The 26034-nt window shown below is 42.9% G+C and overlaps 1 protein-coding gene across 1 annotated transcript in view; it reads left to right on the top strand.

Moving 5' to 3' along the window:
* The first annotated feature begins 4645 nt into the window (after positions 1 to 4645).
* FRMD4A (FERM domain containing 4A) overlaps positions 4646 to 26034 on the top strand; it is a 582202-nt gene continuing 560813 nt past the window's right edge. Inside the window, exon 1 of the mRNA XM_045857669.1 lies at positions 4646 to 4771. Within this exon, the coding sequence (XP_045713625.1) occupies positions 4727 to 4771 (45 nt within the window). The 5' untranslated portion in view covers positions 4646 to 4726. The remainder of the gene's footprint in view (positions 4772 to 26034) is intronic.

The raw sequence follows: 26034 nt of genomic DNA, 5'->3' as shown, positions 1-26034 counted from the left end.
CCTGGGTTCCCTTCTCTGCTCTTTGGCATGGAAACACTCTTAATTCAATAGTCCAGAACACCTGTAAGGCTTATCATGAGTCATTGTCCTTGGTTGTCCTATATTCAGTGTCTTGAAAAGTTTTCATTCATATAATTTGCTTGTTTTTTGTTTATTTCTGGTGGGAAGGCAAATTCATCCCTATTACTCCATCTTGACTGGGACCATAAGTTCCTTCGTATCCTCTTAAAATACAACTACTTACATAGTTGTAATGAGAGTATATGTATTATTTGATGGTCAAATAAACATTATAGCTCAGAGAGATAGTTTCCATATTTATAAATAGTTTTCATAATTGTTATTTAGTAGCTGCAAAATATTCCACAGTTTGCCAAATTTAAGAGCCATTTATACATTAAAGAATGATTTACGTTCCACCTCCTTCCAGAAAAGAGGATTTCAGATGGCTTCCTGACAAAAAGGCCTACTAAATAAGAGTGTTACATTATGAATTAAAAGGAAGAAAAAAGATTAAGAAAAACCAAAGATGTAATAATGCCAGCTATGATAATATCTGTCTAATTGAAAGTAAAATTGGGCTTTGGGTATTCTGGCAGCCAAATGTGCCAACTGCGATTAGTTCCTTGTTTTTATTATCAGAAGGAAAAAAGAGATGTAGGGGAATGAAGTTATTGAATGCCTACTATATGCAGCTTCACAAAAGATACAATAATATTTTCCTTGATTTGCCCTTGTAGCACTTACCCGGGGTCACGGAGCACACGAGGGAATAGGCATCCTGATTTCCACCAGTAAAATGACACAGTGGGGATTCTGGAGCCAGCGCCATCCAGCACACAGCTACCGCAAAAGAGATACACATTTTCCTTGTACTAAATTCCAACCGACATTTGTTATAGGGAGCAATTTATGCAGGCAAGTGTGAGAGAGCCCATGATCAATAGCATCACAATAACATGTCTTCACAATAGCATCATATTACACATGTATTAAAAGAAGTTTTTAATGGCTATTTTGTAGTGGCTTTTGGTGGGTATGACATTGAACTGCTCTTCAACTGAGGAGCTTTGGGGAAGAGCTACACGGAAAGCAATTAGTCACTTTCTTGGGAGGTAAGGTTAGCCAAGGATGAAATTTATTTACTCAGAGGAAAGAAGTGCTGTCCCCACCCCTTCTTCCTTCTGTGATCTTGATTGCTCTTGGACAAGGTTTTGAAAAGACCTGGAGAGCTCCTGCCTCACTGGTCTGTTTTTTGGTTTTGGGTGAGGGTCTATATTACACTAATTAACTCCGCTTCCTCACAAATTCCACAATTTTTCATAATTTGATTTCTATGTTTATAACTCTGCTAAAAGCTCCAGGTACCTTTGTGTAGCCAACGTTGTCAAAAGAATTCCCGGGTTCCCTTCTCTGTCAGGTGCTACTTTCCGTCATAGACTCTCTATCCAGCACCCCCCTCCTGGGCACTGTCCTTGCCTCCTTCTCTTTGTATTTAACATTTTAGCATCAGTATTGGAACCCCATTTAACATTATTAAGCATCTGCTCAATTCTGCTCTCTGAGCTTGATGCTCCAAGCTCTAGGAGTATGCGGGGAAGGATGGTACTAGTTCTGATGTCAGGCTGATTACTCTCTAGCAGGGGGATAATAGAGGAAAGTGAATAACTGTCATAAAAAAAACAGTCACTTAAAGAGGTATAAACAAAGCAAATACAAATGCCTAAATGGAATAATCCGGAAATATTTCATGGAGGATTTTGACATTGAAAGTTATGTAAACATAGACACTTTCATCAGATGCAGTTTATGCACCTTCTAGGTTTGCTTGGTTCCCACATAGCCCCTGGGGTTAGCTATTTGCTTGGTGGGAGCCCATGTCCTGCCACTGTCATTTCAATTCTTAGTACTGCTGACCATGGCCATCCCAGCCTCCTCCAGGGTGTGGCCATGCTTTAGGACAATTTCTATAATACACTCTGAGGAAGAAGCCTCGGCAGCTCCAGTGCCCAAGCCTTATCTGACTGATCTGCAAAGCCGTGGCATCTCCCTTTGTTTCTGGGCTCAGATGTCATGCCCTTCCATTCATGGCTACCTGGAGGAGCTGGTAATAGAACTCTGATGTACAAGGGAGTTCATGCCATATGCAGTCAATTTGACAACCAGAGTCAGTAAAAAATGCAGGAGCAGCCTGGTAACTCCCTTTCTCTTCCTCTATTCCTTGACACAGTTCATCCAGAAAGCCCTTCCTTGCAACTGAGCAGCTGTGCTATAACCAGATCACCACCATGTTCCCATGCTCAGCCCTCCCCTGATGTACCTCACCAGCTCCTTCACTCTGGTTGCCCCGAGATCGCACCTCCTGGTAATGTCTTCACACATGAATCTGCTGCAGCCTCTGTCTAGGGAAACTGGGCGAAGATTCAGGGCAAGGCTTTCCAAGCAGGGTACAGAGACCAGAAGGCAGGTGTGCTGAGGCCTAACGTCAGTGGTCAACACATTTCTCAGGCCTTCCTCTCTTCCCTGAGCGTGCCCTGGCCTTTTCCACACCAGGTGCTGCTCCTTCTCACTCCTCTGCGGGGCATACTCTCTCTCCGCCCACATCCACAAGTTGCAACAGCATCAGTATTGACTTTTCCCTATGTGTTCTGTATTTTCCAAGCACATAGTCCATGTAGAATTATAAAACAAAAGTCATAAAAAGTTGTTCTGCCTATTCCTCAATTTCCAGCAGAAAAACTACTATGACCTTGAAGCCAAAAGTAAACTCTCCCTGCTCTATTTGTTTGTAAGTCCTGTTAGGACATTTGTCACATATGGTCTTGTATCACAAATGATTCTTGGGTATCAATGCACCTACCAAATGAAAAGCTTATGAGGGCAGGGAGTATGATTCAGCTTTGTATCTTCTAGAAGGGTTATCATGGACTATTGCACACAGTAGGCAATCAGCAAATATCAGTTGAATACATTTAGAAACCTATCTGCAAGGTTAAGGTAACATGACAGAGGTGTTTCTTAAGTAATAATATTAATCACTATTATTATTAAAAATATTTTTTATGAGACCCACCATCAAGTCCAAAATGTTCTGATAGCTCAGGTACGAGGCCACACTCATGTGACTCAGATCTGATATGATTCTTCAGGTACTTGACCATAGGCAGTGACTCTCAGAGTTTCCTAAGGTTAAGGGCATTAGAACTCAATCACACAACAGGGCCCGCCATAGGATAAGCAGTGAGAGAGGACTCTTGGAATCCAATTAGTGAACATTTTGAGCATTTACTTCGTGCCAAATGCTGTGATGATCAAATAAATACTTTTAAAAGTATAAAGTATATAGGGACAAAACCTATATTTGTCCATAGCAGCATTCCTCTCCCCTCCCATTTCTATTGAGAAAGTTGGTTTCTGTGTCCCTACATTTTACATTGTCTAGTTCATTGTAAGGGATTTTTGGAGTCATTACAGCAGGTGAGTGAAAAAGGAAGAGGACATAAAAATTATTGCCATAAATATTAGTAATGGCTATGGCTATTTTTAGCTGAATGAGTAGACTCCATAAAAAGATAGAAGCTTGGCGGTGCTCATAAAAAAGATGCTTTAAATTTCTCAAGCCTTTGGCTCTGGGAAGCCTTTCGAGCCACTCATTAAGTAACAAGACTGGGCAGACTTCCTGTTTTTTCTCCACTGACATCTTCCAAGGAAAATGCTGCATGATATGATTTTCAAGGCTGATTTGCCTTTTTGTGTTAAGCAGTGTCCCTTACTACAAATTAGCCTCTCGTGCCTCCCTGAGCTAGAGAGGCTCCTTCAAAATTCCTAACAGGCAGCCTGGTGGAGAGATGGGAGGGAAGGGAAGGGAGGGAGGAAGGGCGGGAGGAAGGGAGGGAGAGAGGTAGAGGGTGTCTGTCTTCTGCGTACATGTGGTGCAGGCAGGGAGATCTGAACGCTAACAGAACAGGCAGTGTAATTACATGTTCCTCGGAAGTGCATTAGCCCGACTGGGAACTAAGCTTGCCAGTCCACTTGGGGAGGAAAAGTAGATTTGGGGATGGTGGAAGGGGTCAGTTTATAACTGACTTCTTACTCAGTTATTACGAGGGCATATGCTGATCTCCAGTGACCGCCAGGTGCTGGTGGTCAGGCTCGGCTCCCTGACTCCCAGATACTTGATTTTGCAAAAGGGACACACCTTTCTGCAGGAAAGAAGACACTGACCAGACTGCAAGCGGTAGGTTGTGACATTCAGCATGTTTATGCAGCAGAATTGCTGAGAGATGCAGAGAAGGGGAGGGGGGGTTGGAGCTGGTTGATTTATCTGCAATAGGGAATGTTTTATTTTAATTGTCAGTTAAAAGAAGAGTTGCTGCCGAGACTAAGGTGCCAGTTAAAAATTCTGTGCTCTAAGCTTTTATATTTGTGTTTGATGTGGTTTCTGTGCTTGTGCAGCTTAGCGAAGCTAGGCAGGGTTCACCTTTAAATAACCTGCTTTCCTCCTCTATTTTTTCTCCCTAGTACCAATTCCCACCCCTTCTTCCCAACATCCCCCTGACCTCCCCCCACCCCATGTGAAAGGTGGCCTGTCTTCATCTTGAGCCTTTTGCACCCTGAGTCTGGATTTGTGGCTGTCTTTCTGCAGGTATTTGTGGATGCTTTGCAGTCACCCAGGGCCCAGGCGGACTGACTGTGCAGAAGTGTTTGTGCATGGGAATCGGAGACCATGGCAGTGCAGCTGGTGCCAGACTCCGCGCTCAGCCTGCTGACGGTGAGTGCTCTGGGGGGAGGTGGGGCCCAGCTCCGTAGCCTCTGCTGCATCGCACCCCTGTGCGGTCTGCTGCTGCAGCCATGGCTGCAGATGTTAAAATTGCTCTGCTTTATCCTGCAGGTTCTTTTGAAATGATTTCCTGGGTGAAGAGTATCAGCCATGACGAGGCACTCCCAGGGAAATGAAGCATTAGATTTGCCATTTTAGAAACTTGTTGCTTAATGCTATTTTGAGAGATGTGCTTGCAAACAGGTGCTAAGAGCCCCTGGAAATAGTTTCCCATCAACGCTTCTCCCTGGCTCTCAGCATCCTTTTCCCCAATGCCTTTTGCTTCTAAATTGAGATAATTATGTTTGTTTGGTGGTTTTTAAAAATGTCTTCTCATGGCAACTGTGGAATTTTTTGCCCACAGGGCAATTGAATAGGACCTTCTTTCGAGGTGCCTGCGTATCTGCTCAGATTTCTTCATAAATGCAGCTGAGGAGGTTTGTTGTGACCTTTTGTGGCACTGGAGCTTGAGGAAGCTTGTCTCCCAGCTACAGTGGCTGGGAGACACTGTCAGGCCTTGTCCAGGCATTTGTCCATGTGTGACCACTGACCTACTTTAGGTTGCTTTATGAGTTCCATTATGCTAAGAAGGCCATTGCTCTTAGCATATTTAAGCAAACAAGGACAGTGGCATCACCTTTTTAAAATCTGAATGACATGTTGCTTGACTCTAGGTTCAGAGTTTGCTTTTGCTGTCCTGTTTCTCCTCCATCGTCCTCAGGGCAGCTCACACACCATGGTGATGCTGACAGGAGTAGCCCTGGCGAGCCCGCCGTGGGGATGTTTCTAACAGTTACACGGGAGATTGTATGAACAAAGCATGAGTGCTTCTGCTGTGTGTGTTGATCTCTGTTTTCTGACTGAGAAGGGGAAATGCAGCTTTGCACATCCGCATGAGTTTCCTAAGGCCGCATGGAGGAGAAGTGATGGGGGTCCTGCCTCCAGAGTGGCCAGCCCGGTCAAGTTAAGAGACACAGACATCTGGGTTCTTTGTGACCCCAAACATCATTTAGGCCACAGAGACATTCATTTGAAGTGCCTGAAACCTCATGGGCCTCTGCTGACTTCCGATTTCACTGGGGGAGGAGTGGAAAAAAATGAAAGTTGTTTTCTGGAGAAATTACCCTTTCTTTGTCTTTCTTCCATCATTAATTCTATTGTCTGATGGTATTTTATCCTCGTTGTCTACCTGTGGTCACATAAGTGGATGCAAAGGCTCTGACATATCTGTGCATGTGGCCAGTGCTAAGTGGCAGTGTCCACGACGACCAAAAGGCCTCTGGGAGACTGGGGGTCTGGGTTATATGTAAAAAAATAGAAGTGCATATGCTCACATGCAGGCATGCTCATGCATATTCTCTAATATTATTAAATAGAACTATCACTAAATCCTGCATATGTTGATATAGATAAGAAATGTGTTCGTGAATAATAGCTCCTGGGAGAGCGGGGCCTGCTGCCTCCAGATTCCTGCTCTGAATTCTCCCTGTGCTTCCGAGCAAGCAGATAAGTGTCTGTTTTACTTGGGCCCTAAGGATAACGCCCCAGCACCCAAGAAGAAGCACCTGGTCCAGCTGCTCCTGCCACACACATGTACCCATGCCCTCCTTGTCTTGGGCCTCTCAAATATTACAGTTGTTGTTCTGGAGGTCTTTGCAGCTGAGACTTTATCCTCTGTTGCCAGCAGCCTCTGCCTTTTCAGATCTATCTGCCCCTTGTTCTCACCTCCTGTCTGGATTAAAGGATTGTGTGCAGGTATCTCCCAGAAGTTGGGGAAAGGCCTCTTGACATTGTGATGGGCCATTAGATTGGAGAACCCTGGAGTGCCGTGTATAATTGGAGTCAATACTTGTTTTCTGATTCATGACTGGTGTAGAGGGATTTCCCCCTGTAGACAGCACTGCTTTTTCACTTTTAAGGGTAAACCCTAAAGTAATTGCTTCCCTGACCTACTGAATGATGAGTCTCAAAACTTACAGGCAAGTTGAGGAGGAAAGAAAGAAGAAACACAGGCCATTTAGCAAAGCTGCTTAGGCTGTGAGTTCAGGAAGAAAGCTGTAAATATTATTATTTATTAGCTAATCAATCAGCCAATCAGATCTCAGCACTTACGGAGCGCCGGCTGAGTGAGAAAAGTAGCATGGTGCAGGAGCAAGAGCAGGAGGAGCTCAATAAACACCCTGTCTGGGGGCAGGCCGATGTCAAGTGGCCTGACTGCAATTTTTATCCCGTGCTGTAGAGTCGCTGGGCTATGGGGAACCAAGGGAGAGCATTGGGCCTTGCCCCTTGCTTTGAAATAAAGAGGCAGCTGAAGTAATATTCAGTGTAGACTCCAATGAATCAAGGCAGTGTGTTTGTTTGGTATGGAAGGGACCACAGGGTCTGGAAGAGGAGACCCTGTGTTCTGTTCCCAGCTTTGACACTCACTGTGTGATCCTGGGCATGTCACTTGCTTTCTTTGCACTTTAATTATGTCCTTTGCTAATTGAGGTGGTGTTCTCATCACTAAGGTCCCTTTCAGCTCTGTTAAACACCATTTAAGACCTCTAAGAATGGTGTCTAGAACAGAGCTCCTTGGTAGGCAACTCTGATGCTTTATTCAGCATTGTGTCTTTTCTGCACCCTAGCACATAAACAGTGTTGCTTTTAGGTGGTGGGACTTGTTCCCACCCACATGGCTTTAATGCCAGGGCAAGTATGTCTCAGATTATTTGTTGGTATGGGTGATCATTAAGAGTTCCTTCACACCTGCTTCAGGAGTGGGATCCTGATTTATTTTGTTGAACAAGAGCAGGTGACATTTGAGAAGTACCTAAGATGCTTTTCCAAGCTGATACAGGGTTTGGGCATCTAAGGGTCCTGGGTTGTAAATATGTGCTGACTTTCTTGAGGTGGGAGGATTTCACTGACGCTATCAGGCAAGCAAGGCGGAGCCTCTCAAATGAGGAAGGGTGGAGTCGGAGAGAGGGTAGAGGTGCTGGCAATCGGGACAGCTTCACAGATGCGTGCAGAAATCTTGGGAAGCAAGAAAGATGCTCCTGTGTTCGCCACACTGATGGGGGCCTTCAGCCTGATGCAACTGTAGAGCAGGAAGCTGCTGGTTATTTGTTATTTACTGAAGCCACGTGACTTTGAGAACCACTGCAAGGGCTGGAACATACTAGAGCCAAGGAGTTCTGGACCATTTCTTTAATTACAGGATAAAGATGCATAACCAAGGGGTCATAAAAGTAGTATTATGATATTTTGGCTCTTAGGCTCTGAATGTTCAGACAGCTGGATTAGATAGATTTTAATGTAAGTTAACTGGCTAAGTAATAATGCAAATTATGGTTTTCTGAAAGTGCCTTTATATATATTATCTCAATCCCTTTAAGAATCAGTTTTAAGACAAAATAATAACATTAATAATAAGAACTTGGGAACCTACCAATGGTCACACAAATGAAATTGACGGCTCAGAGTCTTAAGATTGAGGTCTTCAGACTTTAAGCCAGTAGTTTCTTTGATAGCACATCAAAGCTAGTGAACCTGACTTACCAGGATCTTCTAACACTGCATCAGGCCCTCAAAGGGGCCTCACCTCTGAGCCATTCGCATTTTGCACATTTCTAGGCAGATATCTTGACTTCCTGTTTATCATTGTGCTTTTCCACATTGGAATATAAAATCAAAAAGGGGTACCACAAGTCTGGCTCAAGAGCTCTGGTTTGACTCTAGGAAGAAGAAATATATTTATATCCATTAAAGACTTGCCATTTTTCAAGGTCCTATTCTCTTGGACTCTGTTTCTAAGAAATTTCTAAGAGTCATGTTTTACACTAGGAAATTAAATATGTAAAACCTTAATTTATAATAGAGAAATTAGTGGGTAATTATTTTTACTGAGCAAAGGGTGTGAATTAGGTTATCCTAAAGGTTTTTTGCATTCTAAGAATTTGATCTTCCTCGCTCTCTATCTCACCGCCAGTCCCCCCTCCCCCCGCACCCCAGTCATTGTTTACTACTGCCAAAATTTTCCCTGGCTGCCTCATCCACTCCCATCAGTCCCACACTTCCCTGGCTGTGAAATTTAATGTTGTAAAAGTATGTGGAAATGTAATATATTCATTCAAAAATGCTTAAGGTAAGAATGCTTAAAGTTTGTGTGTTTCCAGGAAATGTGTTCATTTTCTGCCTGACCATACTTTCCAATAAAATTTTAGTAGTACATTAAAAGTTGCCAGCTCCTTAAACCACACAAGAACCCATTTCCCGTACTGGTCAGTGATGTTTGAATCCTGCCTGATAAAAGACTTGCCTTGGTACAACTTTGATCATCCAGTTCAAGTGTTTATATGTGGTGGAAGAAAGTTCAGCAAAGCCAGAGATTGAAGTTGATGTGGTTAAGTCTTTAGGATTAATGGTAAAAATTAATTTTGTCATAAACCTTTAGCTAATATTATCAACAGAGGAGGTGTATTTAAGGGATTTTTCTTAAAAAAAGATTTTGTTTATTTATTTTTAGACACAGGGGAAGGGAGGGAGAGAGAGAGGGAGAGAAACATCAGTGTGTGGTTGGTTGCCTCTCTTGCGTACCCTCTACTGGGGACCTGGCCTGCAACCCAGACATGTACCCTGACTGGGAATCGAACTGGCAGCTCTTTGGTTTGCAGGCCAGCACTCAATCCACTGAGCCACACCAGCCACGGTAGGATTTTTCCTTTTCATCAATACTTTCTATTTAAGTCCCTGAAGTAAAAAAATGTAATATTTGGTTAAAATTTGGGGGGAAATCCTTTTGAGTAGACCTGCTTTTTCGTCTATTTTGAATAGACTCCAATTGATAACATTCTGTCCTATAATTTAATCTTTCATTTCATTTTGTTTTATATAGATTCTTTTTTCCTCAGTCATTTTCCTCATTTGGACATTTTTATTTTTATTTTTTAAAATTAAACCAAAAACAACGATTGGTGACTTTTAAAAAGATTTTATTTATTTAAAGAGAGGGGAAGGTGTGGAGAAAGGGAGAGAAGTGGTGACATGAGAGAGAAACATTGATTGGTTGCCTCTGGCACACACCCCCACCAGGGACCAGGCCCACAACCCAAGCATGTGTCCCGACCAGGATTCAAACTGGTGACATTTTGCTTTGTGGGATGATGCCCAACCAATCGAGCCATGCTGGCCAGGGCTGAACGTTTCTATTTTTAATTAACACAAAAATTATTTGCTAAGTATCTACTCTGCACAAGAAAAATACACGCCTGCTACTGGCTTTAGTGCACTGACAATCTAATTGGAGAGACCAGGTAGAGACACGTAGAGATTGTAATAACAAGGAATTCTCAGGAAAATGTCAGAGAATCATGTAGGAACTTTAATTATACAATGTGTAACCTATCACCAAGTGAGCTCTGGGTTCCCTGAGTTCATGAGTCCTGGGGTGCACTGCTTATCAGCATGGGAGAACTAGTTCTTTGTGTTTAAAGTAGTGTGCTGAGGGGTGGATGAGTTAAGGGAGCAGATTTGAGGTGCAGAGAGTGAGTGGGTTACAACAGAGTCTGGATTGTGTTTGGGAGATAGAAGGTCGACTGGTTTTAGACAGAATTTCTACAGGTGACAAAGGGCTAAATGGTCAAAAAATTAGGTTGGAAGTGATACCAAGGTCCTAGTTCTTTCACTGTAACCTGGTTTTCTCTACATTTGACCTCTGACAGGTCTCTATTCTGAAAATCTGGTAAGATTGTGGATTTTCTCCAGATCCCAGTTGGCAAAAGGCATAAGATAGAATTGAATTCTGTCTTGAGGAATCTTACTCTTGAGTTGATAAAAAATAATCCTACTATTTTTCTGAGTGCTTTTGCAGTTGCTGTCTCACAGATGTTGTCTATGGGCCAAGGAGACAGCTACTCCATCTTTCTTTGACATGGCGAAGCTGAGGCCCAGAGATGTCAAATGGCTTGCCCGAGATGACTCGGCTAATTGATGATGAGACTGAGATACTGCCCAGGTTTCCATGGTGGTTAATGCATAAATGTGAAAGTGTGATTTTGAAGACCTGTATGGAAATGTGGAGAATGATAACTCAGCGGGAATGCAGGGCATGGCCTTCTCTGGCCCTGTACCCAGAGCAGGCCGTGGGGCCCAGGACAGGGGCCCTGGGTGTTCAGGTCTGTGGGTGTGACTGGTTCTTATCGTTTATTTTTCTGGTGAATTTAAAATAGGATAGTTATCAAAAAGTCTCTGGAGAATGTCATGTTATGATGTCATAAAATTCAGTAGCTAAAATCCTTCTTAAACTCAATTATCTACCTTTAAGGTGTACTTTCCTAATGGGCATAGCTGAAATCTTGATGTTAATAACTTTTGTGGTTAGTGTTTAATGTACATATTCGTCTTTCTCAGAAGGTGAAGTTTGAAATCTAGACACCCAAACAAGTTCTTGTGGATTTTTTTTTTGCTAAATGTATTTTTATTTAATTTTTTTTTTTGTCTAATCTCTTTCTCTGGTTGTACGTGACAGAGACCTCCTCAAACTAACATTAGCAAAGGGGGAAATGTGTTAGCTGATGCGACCAGGAAGTCCAAGAACTGTAATAGCTTCAGGAAAAGCTGGAACAAGGACTTTGGGTGACAAAGTCAGGACCCTGTTTCTCCGCTTCTCCCCGTGTCTTTTTTTTTTTTTTTTAAAGATTTTATTTATTTATTTTTAGGGAGGGAAGGGAGAGGGGGAGAGAGAGAGAAAGAGAGAGGGAGAGAGAGAGAGAGAGAGAAACATCAATGTGTGGTTGCTGGGGGTTATGGCCTGCAACCCAGGAATGTATCCTAGCTGGGAATCGAACCTGGGACACTTTGATTCCCAGCCCGCGCTCAATCCACTGAGCTATGCCAGCCAGGGCTCTCCCCGTGTCTTGAGTCCACTTTGCTCTGTGTTTATTTTCGGCCCTGGAAGATTCTTCCCCCAGCAGCTCTGGGACTACTTGTCCTTAGAGTTAGTGAACACAGACAAATGAACAGGACTTTCCTTACAAGGTCATCTCTTACCATCTGTTTGGCCCTGTTGGATAGTAGGTTCATCCTAGGCCAGTCGCTGGGTCCAGGGATGGGTTGCCTGGTTTCTCTGTCCAGACCTGTGGGGAGGACGGAGGTGGGTCAATTGGCTGATAACTCTACCTGAGTCATACAGAAAAGGAAGGGCGGGTTCCAAAAGGAAAAGAACTCTTTTACCAAAAGAGGGGAAGGTGCATAGCAAGGGAAGAACAATAGAAATCTATTACAATGGTCTTTGCATTTTGTTCATATACCATTATAGGGCTTTTATAATACTAGTTGGGGAAAGCATCTGTAAACCCTAATTCATAGGTTTAGTTTTCCTTAAAATAAGTATAAATGGAAAAACTTAATTATCTAAATCATTTATGCTAGGTTGAACAAGTCTCATCATCTACAAAGTGAGATAATATTTAATAGCTACCACATAAGGTGCAGCATAATTTATAAAAAGATTTGGCATAATTTAGTGAGATGTATATGTAAATTACTTAGCACTGTTCCTGGACTAAAGTAAACACAGTACATATTAGCAATCACTTGTTTTATCTTAAAATAATATGAAAAAACCATCTGCCGGAACTCTTCTCATTGGACCCCTGAATGGGCCAGTCTAAAAGAAAAAGTTGTTCTCTTTTTCTGCATCCCTGTCTCTGGACGATCAGTGACCACCTTTGGACAACCAGGCAATGGTTTTAGAAAAACAGATGCTCATAAGGTCAGGCAAACATTTAAATTTTTATCCCTGTCTGGAATAACTAACAAAATTTTCTTATCCTTCAAAGGGAGATGACTAAAATATGAGCTGCAATATGTTCTCTCATGCAAAATGCATGCCATCCAGTTCTGCCACATGACTGGGTGGCTATTTGTGCACCTCTGCTAAAAATTAATTGTATGCTGCTTTACGAAGTTTAGCAGTTGTTTGGAGAGCATATGTTACTGGTGCAGTAGCAGCTTCTCATTGAATTCTACATCAAAATATGAAGCCTACTGGAACATATGGTATTTAACCTGGTCATAATCAAAGGTCCTGGAAACATGCTTGACTAAGACCATGTGGTGCATACCGAATGAGGAGACAAAATTCCAGTGTCAAAGTAACACTGGTCTGTGACTCATGTTGCATAGCAACGAGTGCCGTTTATGACCCTAGACACTGAAATCTTAGTCCCTCAGTCTAGACCTGGAGAAGCAATTTCCTGAGCATAAGATCCAGTTCCCTTCCTGAGCAAAGTCATGCATGGCTGTGGTTTCAACTCTCATTTTTATACTAATGGCTCTCTGATTGTATCTATGGCTCAGGCCTTATCCCCACGCTCCTGATGATGACCAATGCAAATGTTTTCAAATTTATCCTCTGGCTTGTCCCACAGGTACTTCAAACCCAGTTCACCCCACAGAGGATTTACCATCTTCTTACTCTACACGTCTTACTTTCATTTGTAGTAGCATCAATTTCCCTGTCATCCCAGGATTCACCTTTGACTCCTTCCTCTCCCTCATCCACCTTGTCCAATTATCACCAGGTCTCATTGTTTCTGCTCCCTCCTTTCCTTTCTAACCTGGGTCCTCTTCCCTGATCCTCTTTGTCACCTCTCTTACATTTTCTTAATCCATTAATATGCTGATGAGCACTCAGGTGTTCCCATGTCTTGACTATTGTGAATAATGCTGCAATGAACATGGGGGATGCAGATATTGCTATGAAATCCTGTTTTCATCTCCTTTGGATCTATAGCCAGAAATGGGACTAGGGTGCATTTATTTTTGTTGGGAGAGGGAAGAGAGAGTGTCTTCCCAGCAAAGGGAAAAAAGCGATGGAGGAAATTCTGGAAGAAATGATTATGAATGGCCAAGGATGGGAAGGGGACAGGGCAGAGGTGGGGTGTGAAGAAAAAATTATTAGGGAGCATGTAAGATTGAATGAAGAAGACTTGCCTTGTGGAGAAGGAGGAAAGCTGGTGAAGCAAATTGGAAGCAGATAAGAGCAGATGTTGCAGATGGTCCCTGCAAGGACCTGGATTGGATTGGACCACAGGCCCTTTGGAGCTTCTCTGTGTTCTTAGAAGGGGGACTGACATAATGGGTGTGGGGGCTGGGAAGTTTAATCCTGTGGTAGTACCCAGGGGGCGCTGGAGAGGCAGGAAGGAGGATAACAGTTTAGAGACAACTGCTGTTTTCATTTCATGTAGGGATTCAGGTAGGAGGTGAAGAGGCAGCATGGTGATGGCTGTAGGAAAAGAGGGAAGTGGACAAACTCAAGGACCATTCTGAAGGCAGAATCATCAGGACCAGAGGGGCCGTGCACAGGGAGGAGTGAGCCAGGACTGCAGGCCGGGTGTTGGACACAGAGCTGCAGAGAGTGGTGACAGAGGAACAACTTTGGGATGGGAAGTAGAAGTTGGAGAATAGGCTGCGATTAACTTAGGAGCACTGCATGGAAGGTGCTGAGGTAATGATGGAGTTTCCCAGCAGGGATGGCTGACCGGCAGTCGGCGGAGACAGTGGTCATGTTAAGTCAGTGATTAAATTTGGAGGGGCAGGTCTGGGAGTGAGACTTGAAGCACAGGGATCCTGAAGAAAGATCACAGAGAGAAAATAACAGATGGTCAAGCCTGTAAAAGGGGTATGCTAACAGCCACAATTAGAAAGAGTTCATACTACCTTGTGATACAAGGCTGCATTTGTAGCACATCAATGTTACCTTGACTTTGGCCTTAGTTATTTTCATGATAAAAGTACTATGTGGCCTCATTGAAGCAGCTTCAGAGGCTTTTGCTAGATGCAAGCTAAGTGCAGTTCAATTAGATGACTGCACTTCCTCACAGATTTCTCTGGGCACAGCTGGGCTAGGAGCGTATATATGCAAAACTGTGACTAAAATTCATAAGGCAGCTGGATGGTTCTTTGTGTGTGTGTGTTTCAGTTACTATTGCTGCATAACAACTACTCCCACATTTTGTGACTTAAAACAACAATTTTATTATGCTCACCAGTTTTAGGGGGTCAGGAGGTCTAAAAGGTGACAGTGGGACTGGCTTGTCTTTGCTCTGTAGTGTCTGGGGCCTGACCTGAGAAGAGCCGAAGTGAGGGCTACTCAACCGCTGGAGTCTAGAATCTCGGGAAGGTGTCTCCACTCACGTGTCTGGCTATGGGTGCTACTATCAGCCAGACCACAGCCGGGTCTGTGGGCCACAGCACTTTTTTAGGGCCTCTCCACACGTCCTGGGCTCCCTCACAACGTGGCTCTTTCAAGGTAGTTGGACAGCTTTCATGGTGGCTCAGGACCCGAGAGTGAGCATCTGAGCTAACAAGGCAAAGCCGCGTGACCTTTCATGACCTAGTTTCACAGGTCATGCAGGCGAGCCTCTGCCGCATTTTCCTGGTGGCAAGTAAGTCATTAAAGTTTAGATGTAAAGGGAAAGGACGTAAACCTACCTCTTGATGAACACGTGTCAACATATTTTCCAATATGTTTAAAACCACTGCAGTGTGTATTTATTCTATGTAACTTAATTTCTTGGTCTTTGAGGGGTTTTTTACTTTGTGAATTTGTTACAACGTGTCCATGGAACTTTGCTCAGCAGAAGCAATCTGTGAGTATTGATTGATTGAATGATTGATATTGGAAGAAGCCAATTTTTTTTTTTGCCTATTAGCAAAAGTTGCCTCTGAGTTTACAGATTACCATCCAAACTCTAAACATCCAGGGAGTCACATGTGCTCATTGCTTCCATGGTGTACGTTCAAAGAGCACCCAGGGAGTGTGCGGATCATGACGAGTGTCCTGATCTGCCTTCCCTGTGACCTCTAAGGTGCTCAGGTTCAGTGCCCACCGGTCACTGGGAGCTAATAAAGCGACAGTGTTGTTTCCATTACATGCTTGTTATTTGGACTAATAACTTGTTTTGTGTCTTATTGCCCACGTGTCAAGGTAAAAGAAGGGGCATAGCTTGGTATTAGGACTGAAATGCTTTTTTTCCTCCTGAGGAGTGTGAGCGTAATTGAGCTGTAATGAACATGGCTGAGGTCATTTTCCGGGGATTAATGAGAGGGAGAATGTGTTCATGGCCTGAGGCTTAGTCTCCGTCATTAACCCAGTTGGTCATTAGTATTGCCTGGGAATGCTTTATGTTAGGCCATTACAACTAGTGCCTTATGCTGCTACAATTGGGAACATGAACATTACCTGTATCAACACTTTGTTTCCTCTCCATTCCCCACAGTTACTGAGTGAGGCGCCTTTTTAATTCATGCTCCAAAGGCATGAAGCACCAAGGGCAGGGCAAATTTGGAGCTTCCCTTCCCTCCCCTCCCTTTGGTAAGCACGAAGGATATGGGGACATATGTCTAAACACCATGTGATCCCTGTTCTCATGAGGTTTAGAGTTTAGTTAGAAAGTCCAATAAACAAACAATTTAACACAGTGAGAGAAATGTTATAACAAAGAAATCATCCAAGTTCCTTAGTGCACAGGAGCCCAGAGTGGGAAGCTCTATAGGGTGCTGATGTTTCAGGTGAATTGTGAAGGACTAGGGGTGGGACAGGTGGATGACTGTGGGGGAGTCTCAGGTATAGGGAAGAGCGTATAAGAGAGCAAATGCAAATGAGAGAGCTGTGTGTTCCAGCGACTATGTGATTTTTGGTATGGAGAGGGCAAAAAGGAATGGAGGCGAGGAGGCCAAAACCCTGGTTAGGGGCAGACACAAAATGTCTTCTGAATAAATGGTAAGAAGTTTGAACTTCATCTTGAGTTCTAATAATAGTCAGGAATGATTTTAAGCAGGGACGACACAATCAGACTTGAGTTGCAGAAATACCACTCTAGAAGTAGCATGGAGGGTGGCCTGAAAGAAGGGATGACCTGAGGGGACGGACTCCAGATTGGAAGATGTGGATGTCATCCAGGCAAGCCATAATGTGGGCTGGAACCAATGCCAAGCTGAGGGAGTGGAGAAAAGAGCTGATATTTGTGAGCTATTGAAGGGGCAGATGAAGCTGGGTTGTTAGTAATGACTCTCATTAATAAGTAAAATAAATGGCTGCTCAAACTGGCTTAAAAATAGAGAAATTCTTTAGTCCATATATCAAGTCCAGAAGTGCAGCTGTTTCCAGGCTCTGGCTCTGGTTCCACCCCCACCTCCACCCCTTGAGTCTCTTGGCACGGCTGTGGTTTTGGGGCTTTGTCTTCAAGGGGGGCTTCCATTACTTGGCAGCCAGCAGCAACTGTTCAATACGCTTCCTTGATTAAGCCTGGTGGGGAGAGAAGAAATGTCCCTCCTCAAAATAGGAATAATAAGTTCTTCCTTTCTTGTTGGGAGGGCCAACTCAGGGCAAATGTGCCCTTTCCAGAGAAACGTCAAGTAAGCCTGGGATGCAGAACTGGGCACTAGCCAAGAGGCCCAGAGTCACCATGCTTGCCATGATACATCAGTATTTACTACTGAAGCTTGGGACGGGGTCAATTCCCACTGCCTTCCATAAAGGGGAAGGAAGAAGGTGGGTATGGTTGCTGCATAAATGACCAACAGCATCTACAACTGGAGCACAGAAAAGGGCACTCGATTCATGCAGGAGAATTAGAGGCAGAGGGAAGTCAGCAGGTGGAACATAAGTTTCTTAAGGCAGGGACTATGTCTCATTCACTGGTCATTCTTTATCTCTTAGCTCAGAGTCTGGCACATAGCAAGTGCTCAGCAAATAGTTGTTGAATGAGTAGAGGCATCTAGGAAGAGGTAGTATCTGAGCTTGAAGGCACAACCCAGGTGATGATGTAGAGGAAGAGTTTTAGACAGGGTTAAATTGGCAAAAGTAAAGAACCATACAATTGCATGATACATTTCAGAAAAGCCAAAAAGGTTTGAATTGCTGGGACAAAAATCCAAGTCAGGGAGAGGCAGAGGTCAAGACTGGAGAAGTAAGGAAGGACTGTACTCTGCTGCAGAGCTTGGACCACATTCTGTGGACAAGGAAAAGGTATTGGAACAGTTTAGGCAAGAGAATGAAATAATCTGTATTTTTGGAGATCACTCTACCAACAATGTGTAGATAACTGCTGTAGGAATGCAAGTAACACATGGCAAGATGAAATCAGCAGTTGAGAAGATTTCAATTGAATAGGTGAGGCAGAAAGAGGAGTCAAGGATGACCTCAGATCTTTAGGCTGGGTGAGCAAGCACATGGAGGTCAAAGGGAAGAGTTTGTTTAAAAGGACTAATGATACCTTCATTTTGAATAGATGTATTTCAGGGGCTTGTGAGACACTCTGGTAGAGGTGTTTAGTCATCATCAGTTGTATGCATGTGAAGTTGGGTAAAATTTATGGACTGAACATCCAGATTCAGAGTCATCAGTATCCAGGTGATGATTAGAACAACACGGGAGAGTGAAAACATCTGGGGAGTGCAGACTGGGTGAAGGTCTAAGCCTGGGTGAGGAATGGAAGGGGCAGGGAGTGGAAGGAAAGCCAATAAAAGGGGCAAAGGAAGTAAGTGAGAGACATTGAGAGAGGTCCTGGAAGATAACCTTGGATGGCAAGAGAGTAGAGAATTTCAAGAAAGACAGGAGTAATGATCAACATCATCAAGTACATCAGAGAGATTAAGGGAAATAAAAACTGAAAACTACTAACTGGATTCGCCAATCAGGATAGCAGTGGTAACCTCAATGTGAGAAGCTTCCTGAATGTGATAAAATCAAAGCTAGGTGATTTGATTTTAGGAGGTGAACAAGGAAACACACAGTGGTGAATGTAGGAGATGGGGAGAAGAGACACTGGATGGGAGTCTAAGGAGTGGAAGGAAACAAGACAGGGATTTCAGAGATGAGGAAATTGGGAGGATTGCTACAGATTCAAAGACAGAAACTCACAGAGATCGAAAGATGAAAAATACAAGGGGTTTGGGGAGAATGTTAGCAGTGCTTTTCCTCATGGTTCCAAGATGGCTGCTATACCTCCAAGCATCATGTCCTCTTTTCCTGTGTCCAAAAGCAAAAAGAAGAAGGACAGTAAAGAGAGCTCTTCTTGTCTCTCTTTATTTCTGTCAAGGAGGAAAATCTTTCCAAGAAGGTACCCAGAGTAGTTCCTCTTATTTTTCATTGGCCAGAACAGAGTCACTTATGCGACTTGTTAAAGATTGGTTTACTCAGTCTCCTCCCACACCCCCTCCTTAGATTGCTCTCTTCCACTATAGAGGTTGGGATCTAAAAAATGCACACCTGCCTCCCACTCCCATTCCTTAATCCTTTAGGTTCTTGTGTATCTTTCACAAAATTCTCTACTAAAAAGCAACATATCCCCTTGTCGTTCTCTACAGTACTACTTCATTCTTTGTGAAGGCTGGGTAATATCATATTGTATGAGAATGCCTCATAATTTATTTAATTAACCATTCTTGATGGAATTAGGGTATTTTCAATGTTTCGTAATTACGAACAATCCTGCAGTGAATATTCGTGTGCATCCATCTTTGTGCAGATGGCTTAAGTATACAGTAGGATAAATTTCTAAATGAAGAATGCCAAATCAAGGGGATATCATTTCAAATTTTCATAGATATTGTCATACTGTCTTCAAAAAGGCATCATGCCAATTTGTTTTTAAAAATTCTACTTTTGAAGCTCTAGGAATATAAGGAACAATTCTTATCTGCTGGTAGGGAATACAGGGACTAAAGGAAAGTGGGCTATTCTCCAAAGGGTATTTAGAATTTTACTGTATAAACAATTACAGCATTAAATGTCTGCAAAATTCAAGTGGCAAATGAGCAGTGAATATCAATTACGCAGCTGCTGCATCTCAAAGGCAGATGGCCTTTTAATTTTATATCCCAAAAATTATACCCAAATGTCATCTCTTCCTCAGATTGTGCCCCACCTTCTTGTTTTACTTTCAAGAAATGGTTTATTGCACTTTTTCACATAACCAACTAATCTTAAACACAAGCACAAAGAAACTATCTTACATGTTTTACTAAGCAGATATCTGGGGCTGGGGTTTAGTCCATCAATACATATTGAGCCCCAATAATTGTTTCACTCTGAGGAAAGCCATACAAGAAAAATTATGACACGTGTTCTCTAACTTCAGTGACCTTACAATCTAGGTTGAGAAATCAGCACATGAAACTTAAATGATTAAAGGACAAATGAAAACACAATCTATAAGCGCTAAGCTGTATAATTTAACTATTCATGCTGGGCAATGCAATGAAGAAGGAGGTTGCTTTGTGTGGGAGCTGTTAGGGATTCTGTGAGACAGATGGGTGTTGGCTTTGTTTTGTGGGGCAGGAGGGAGAAGAGGGGAAAGCACTGGGAGGAGGGTGTGGCTGCCGTGAGCATATGGAGCTGGGTAAGGCCTGGGCTATGCAGGGAGAGTGTGTGCGATGGCTGAAGTAAGTTTGGGTGGGTGGCTGGAACTACGTAGCAAAAGGCCATGCTTGTCAGGAATATACAGGAAATAGTAGGAAATGAGTGTGATACACTGGAAGGAGTGTTTAGGGGACAGAGGTTATGTAATGTATGTAGAATGGTCCTGTAGATCCAAAATGGGTCATGTTCTGGGCTCTCATCAACTTCAGTTTGGAATGGATTCTTCTTAGTGTTCCACATAAAAAATGCCTTCCTTCTTTTGTTCCAAAGCTTTGTGACTTTATCTAAATTTGTTAAGCCTTTTGAGCTTAAGACAGCTGTTTCTCAGGATCTGGATAGATGTTCAAGAAACTCTTCTTTAAACAAAGCCTTTGGGTGGGGGTTGGAGGAGGAGATTGAGGTTGGGGAGTTGGGTGGGGGTCTGGGCAGGACTGCAGGCCTGGGGACTCACAGGGCCTGGACTAGTGGCATGCTGCTGGGGAAACACAGTAGCATGGGTGCAACTCAAGGGGAATTTCAAAGCCAGAAGCCACAGGCCTTGGTGATACATGCAGAAGGTGAGGGTTAAGTCTATTAAATAATTCAGTAAGTATTCATCTATGGTCCACTGTGTTCCAACCCCATGCTGGAGGACAGTGAAAAGCTGAGCAAGAATGTTCCTTCAGCTCTGGCTGGTGTGGCTCAGTGTATTGAGCACCGGACTAGAAAGCAAAGGGTCACCAATTCAATTCCCAGTCAGGGCACGTGCCTGGGTTGTGGGCCAGGTCCCCAGTAGGGGACACACGAGAGGCAACCACACATTGATGCTTCTCTCCTTCTCTTTCTCTTTCCATCCCCTTCTTAAAAATAAGCAAATAAAATCTTAAAAAAAAAAAGAATGTTCCTTCATTCAATGAGGTACAGTGTGGGCAAATTTAGTGTGCAGAAGAAGAAAGGGCAAGGTCAGATAAGGTGAGAGCCCAAGAAAGGTATCGACAAAGTACTGCAGAGGTTCAAAGCAGAAGCAGATCCCAGCTGACTGGGGTGTCAGGGTGGCACCTGAGGTTGTGAGCCATGAGGTCACATTGGAGTTCATCCTGTCGGGTTGAAGAAGAGGCGCTGGGAGAGAGGCCGCCCACCAGAGAGATTAAGATGAGCTAAGGACAGCACGAGGATGTCAGTGGAGCATTGGAAGAGCAACCAGTCATTCAGAAAGTTTAGATAGATGGAGCAGGGGTGAGGTGGTGGTAGGGATTCAGGCCAGAAAGGAATCTTCTCTCAAGGTTTGAATTCTAGGCTGAGGAGTTTGCTTTGAATTTGGTAACAAATGAGGGTCCACTACAGATTCTTGAGGCAGGGGTGGGGTTTTACTGGGGAAAGGAAATGGAGGTGAGCCCATCAGTTGGGAAATGGTCACAGGAAAGACACAGGAACCTGAGAGGTGAGGATGTGTAACATCTACTGGGTATGGAGTCAGGAGGAACGTGCAGGGTGACTGGAGTTTTGAAAGCCAGCTCAGCAAAGCCCTACTGACAGTACATTTTGAAGTACCTCAGAGGCTGTCAAAATGTTAGACAATACAACAACTGCCTTGGGAGTTTGTTTAAAATTCAAGTGCAGCCTCTGAGATTCTAATTTTCTGGGTCTGGCATGGGTCTATAAATGCGTAATTTTTCAAAACTTCCCTAGATGATTTGGTTGCACATGGTGTGAGAACCACATGTTGGGAAATTCTCTGCTCTAATATGTGTATATGTGAACTGACTGTGGTTGGAATATGGGCTTGCAGAAAGCATTTTCTCCCTCCAAGAAAGGAGGGCATGGAGGGAAAAGCAGTCAGGGAGAAAGCGCTAAAACCCTTGATTAACTCTTTTGATACGTAAAAAGTGGGCATCCGCTGAACGAATTTTCACAGTCCTTCCAAATATTAGCTGTGGCCTATGAAGATGATTGTTCTAAGGGTGATTTGATAGGTCACATTTTAATTTATGTGAAAATGATTCATCTGGCTCCATTTCCAATCTGATTTTGTCAGTATTCTGTAATCATGGTGTGGTGGTCTTTCCCTTACCTCCACTAGGAAGACACCCATGGACCAAGGCAGTACTTCATAGTGATAGCGGTGATGGCCAGGAACACACTTCATAACACCTGAAACTTTGCAAAGAGTGCACTTGTCATTCAACCTGACAATAGATTGAAAAGAGGTATAGTAACTACTCAGAGGTAAAAGATATATGTATAGGCAGAGAAAAACCTTTGAATTTAAGAAAGAGTTTTTCTTTCATATGAGCAGAGCTATATTTTCCCCTCAGTCTGCTCCTGCATAATTTTATTCTACTTTTCTAATTATGGTGACAGAATGAGAAAAATCCAGGCTGCTGCTCATGTTCTCACTACTTTCCTCAAGAAAAAAAATAAATAAGTAAATTGGTAGTCAGTGTCTATGCCAGAGAAAAGGAAACAAAGACAGGATGTGCATTCTCTTTGTCTGAGTTTTCCTTGGCATATTTCTCTCCCTTTTCTTCCAAAAGTCATTTAAAAGGGTGTCACTCAAGACCAGTTAAAGAGATTTGGATGAGAAAGTGAGTGTACAGTTGATACCAATCAATAGTACAAATTGTATATCAATAGACTTTGAAATGCTCTTAAAAAATGGCTGCATTATATTGTAGCTAAATGATTAAAAAATGAACTTTCATTGAGAAAGTTCTCCTTTGTTTAAAAGACTGAGCTTCAGAGTATTGAAAATTGATTTTTTTTCCTTTATTGCATCAAAGACTGTTGATTAGGCAAGAAGGAATAGTGTCTGGTGCATCTTAGATACTTTCCATCACAGGTGTTGCATCTGACTTTTAACATGTGTCTTGTAATGAATCTGTGGAGCAGAGAAGTGAAAAATTGGAGTCAGGGCCTCAGGAAAGAACTAGGATCCAGGACTAGAGTTGGTCTAAGAGGAAGGCAAATATCTTTTTCTTGCCCAGACACTGTGCCTGAAATTTAAGGCCCCACTAACACTAATTCCTTTACCTTCTGTGGAATCTGGTAAGAAGCAATGTTTGAGAAGGGAAATAAATATTGCTCAACAAAAACTGTCTATGGAACTTCCCTGATATTTTCTCCTCATTTCTGAAAGAATCTCTATGGAATCAATGGTCCCTGCCACACAGTTGTTACTTTTTTGTTTCTTCCCTTTGGGTTTTTCTTTTGCAGTTATCAGAACCGGTGTAGCAGGAAGAGGTGTTTTCTCAGCCCCAACAGGCAGGACAAAGCCTATGTTTGTAGTTCTGGCTCTGGAAGGTGTGGCCATAAAAGGAGAAGAACCAGAGGTTTAGCAATTGCTCTTCAAGATTTATTTCAAAAGCACTGCGTAAATGTCACTCATGACAGCCTCCCCCCGGAATGAGCAGAACATGTCGTGTGTTCATGCTCTTTTCCATTTCACGGTTCATTTTTAGGGAGAGTGATTTCTCACTTGGGGATGTTCTCTTTGATTGCTATATTAGTCAGCTTGGGCTGTCATCACAAAATACCAAAGACGGAGTGGCCTAAAAAACAGTAATTGATTTCTCACAATTCTGGAGGCTGGAAGTCTGAGATCAGGGTACTGGGAAGTCAGTATGTGGCAAGGTTTCTCTTCTGGGCTTGTAGATGGCACCTCCTTACTGTGTGTTCACATGGGGAAGAGTCAGCCTCGGTGCCTCTCCTTCTTACAGGCATATCAACCCAATCAGATTAGGGCCCCATGCTTATCACTTCAATTCACCAAGTTACTTCCACAAAGGTGCTGTCTCCAAATATAGTCACACTGGGGATTAGGGCTTCAACATATAAATGTTGGGGGTCAGAAGCATTTAGTCCATAGCATCTGGTAAATACAGCTTTGCACAAGGCCCCACCCCTTTCTGAAGTGCTGATTTTCCTCTGTGTGTAATTGTCTCTGATCCATCCTTGGGTGGGAATTAATGGCTTTACAAATGTGTGTTTTGTTGCTTATGACGAATGGATGCAAATGCTTTATCAAAGAGCAGTGTCACAAGTCAGAAACCAAGCATCAAAGAAAATTAATCAACAGAATTAATGGTGTGAATGAATTTGTAAATAGCCAAAGCACTTGCCTTTTACCAACATGGTCACATTTCAGGTATTTTGCACTTTCCTGCTTACTGCATTAGTCATAAAAATAGGGTCTTATGGGAAGCTAAAATTTTTTTCCTCTATAGGATTATGATTTTGTTAAATATTGTTGGCTTCTCTTTCCAGCTCCCCCACCCTCCTGCCCCCTGTACCCCTGTGCACAAACTCACTGAACATGCTTTGGGTTCAGAATTTTGGATGTATAATGGACATATCATTTTACCCTTTCAAGAGCTGTAGAAATTTAAATTAAAAAGTTTAACCACTACATCTTAAACAGAGACGACTTTGCAGAAAGTTTACTGAATTGTTACCTCAGCATTTCTTCTCCTCCTCTTCTTCCTTCTCCTCCCCCCTTCTCTTCCTCTTCCTCCTCCTCCCCTCTCCTGTCCTCCTTCTCCTTCTTTTTCTAACCTGTGCATGGGTCCAAATTATGGACTTACATCAAAATGTCAGAACAGGATGAGCAGGTGCCTGGTAGAGAGACCCTCAGGATGTGGGTACATCCTGAAATTCAGAATTGCTTGGGTACTATTGCTTTCTTCTGTTATGGCCATAACCTTGAAACCAAACATTGGATCATTCCAGTATCATCTCAGTTTGCTCAGCTGTTTGCTGTATTATATGTATTAACTAGTTACTACTTTTGGCTTCTGCTGGAGTAGTCCTCAAGTTTCTCTTGGGTAAATTCTACTTTCCCACCAGGATAATACTTATGGTTCAGAAAAAACACTTCCCCATTCCTTTCTCTCTTTTCCATTTTGAACTTAGCTAATTTTAATTTTCACTGTCTTTTAAAACATGTCTACAATGCCCTTTGGGAAAACCTTTTATGTTTTCATGTAACAGTGGCTTTCTGTAGTCTCACTTTTTACATAATATCAATAGTTATGAATCAGATATTTATGAAGTTATAGCTAATCACCAAGAGGCACCCAGCAGAGAACACCTGGCATGCAGGTCTGCTGTGACTACTAAATGTATTACCTTATTACTTACATTAAATGTTATGAAGGTGTTTCCTCGGCAGGAAAGAGATGTGGGTTGTAATATATGTTACATTATTGTACTGGGGACTCAAGTATTTTTTTAATGGGAAAGGGTAGAAACCATATTACTTATATATATTGTATAAACTGCTTTGCCACTATTCAGCAATTTCCTGTGTGCACTATGCTACCTTCAAAGACTTGAAGGTGTTTGGGACATATAAATCTCCTTGAGGCATGTGCATGTTCCGGGGAAATGTAAATTATAGAACCTGGCAGATGGGTTAAGGGAAAAGCATGGACTATCCTGAGCATTTTCACAATCTGAAAAAATTTCACCAACTTTTTTCAGGTCAACCAACACCAGACCTATGCTGCTGGCAAATACTGGTACTGAAAAGAAGTACAATATTGCCTGTGTTGATTTGGGTTCCTCCGGAAGCAGACCCTTAGGCAAGGATAGGAGCACAGGTTGTTTATTTAGGAGGCAATCGATCAGAGAAAACACTCAAAGGGAAGTGGAGAAGTAAGGCAGGAAAGGCGAGGAAGCAGGGTAAGGAAGTGTTGTCACAGAGTTCCACTGGGAGCATTTGCCGCTCAATCAAGAAACTTTCAGAGACAGGGTGTAAGAGGCCTCAGAGTTCCCCCAGTGTGGGGAAGACACAGCTGCAGTCTTTGTTCACCAGCCCTCCATCCATCAC

The sequence above is a fragment of the Phyllostomus hastatus genome, unplaced genomic scaffold (genome assembly GCF_019186645.2).
Source record: "Phyllostomus hastatus isolate PE091 unplaced genomic scaffold, TTU_PhHast_1.1 phas_scaffold_1674, whole genome shotgun sequence".
Classification (NCBI taxonomy): Eukaryota; Metazoa; Chordata; class Mammalia; order Chiroptera; family Phyllostomidae; genus Phyllostomus; species Phyllostomus hastatus.
This window is presented reverse-complemented; position numbering and strand designations above follow the sequence as displayed.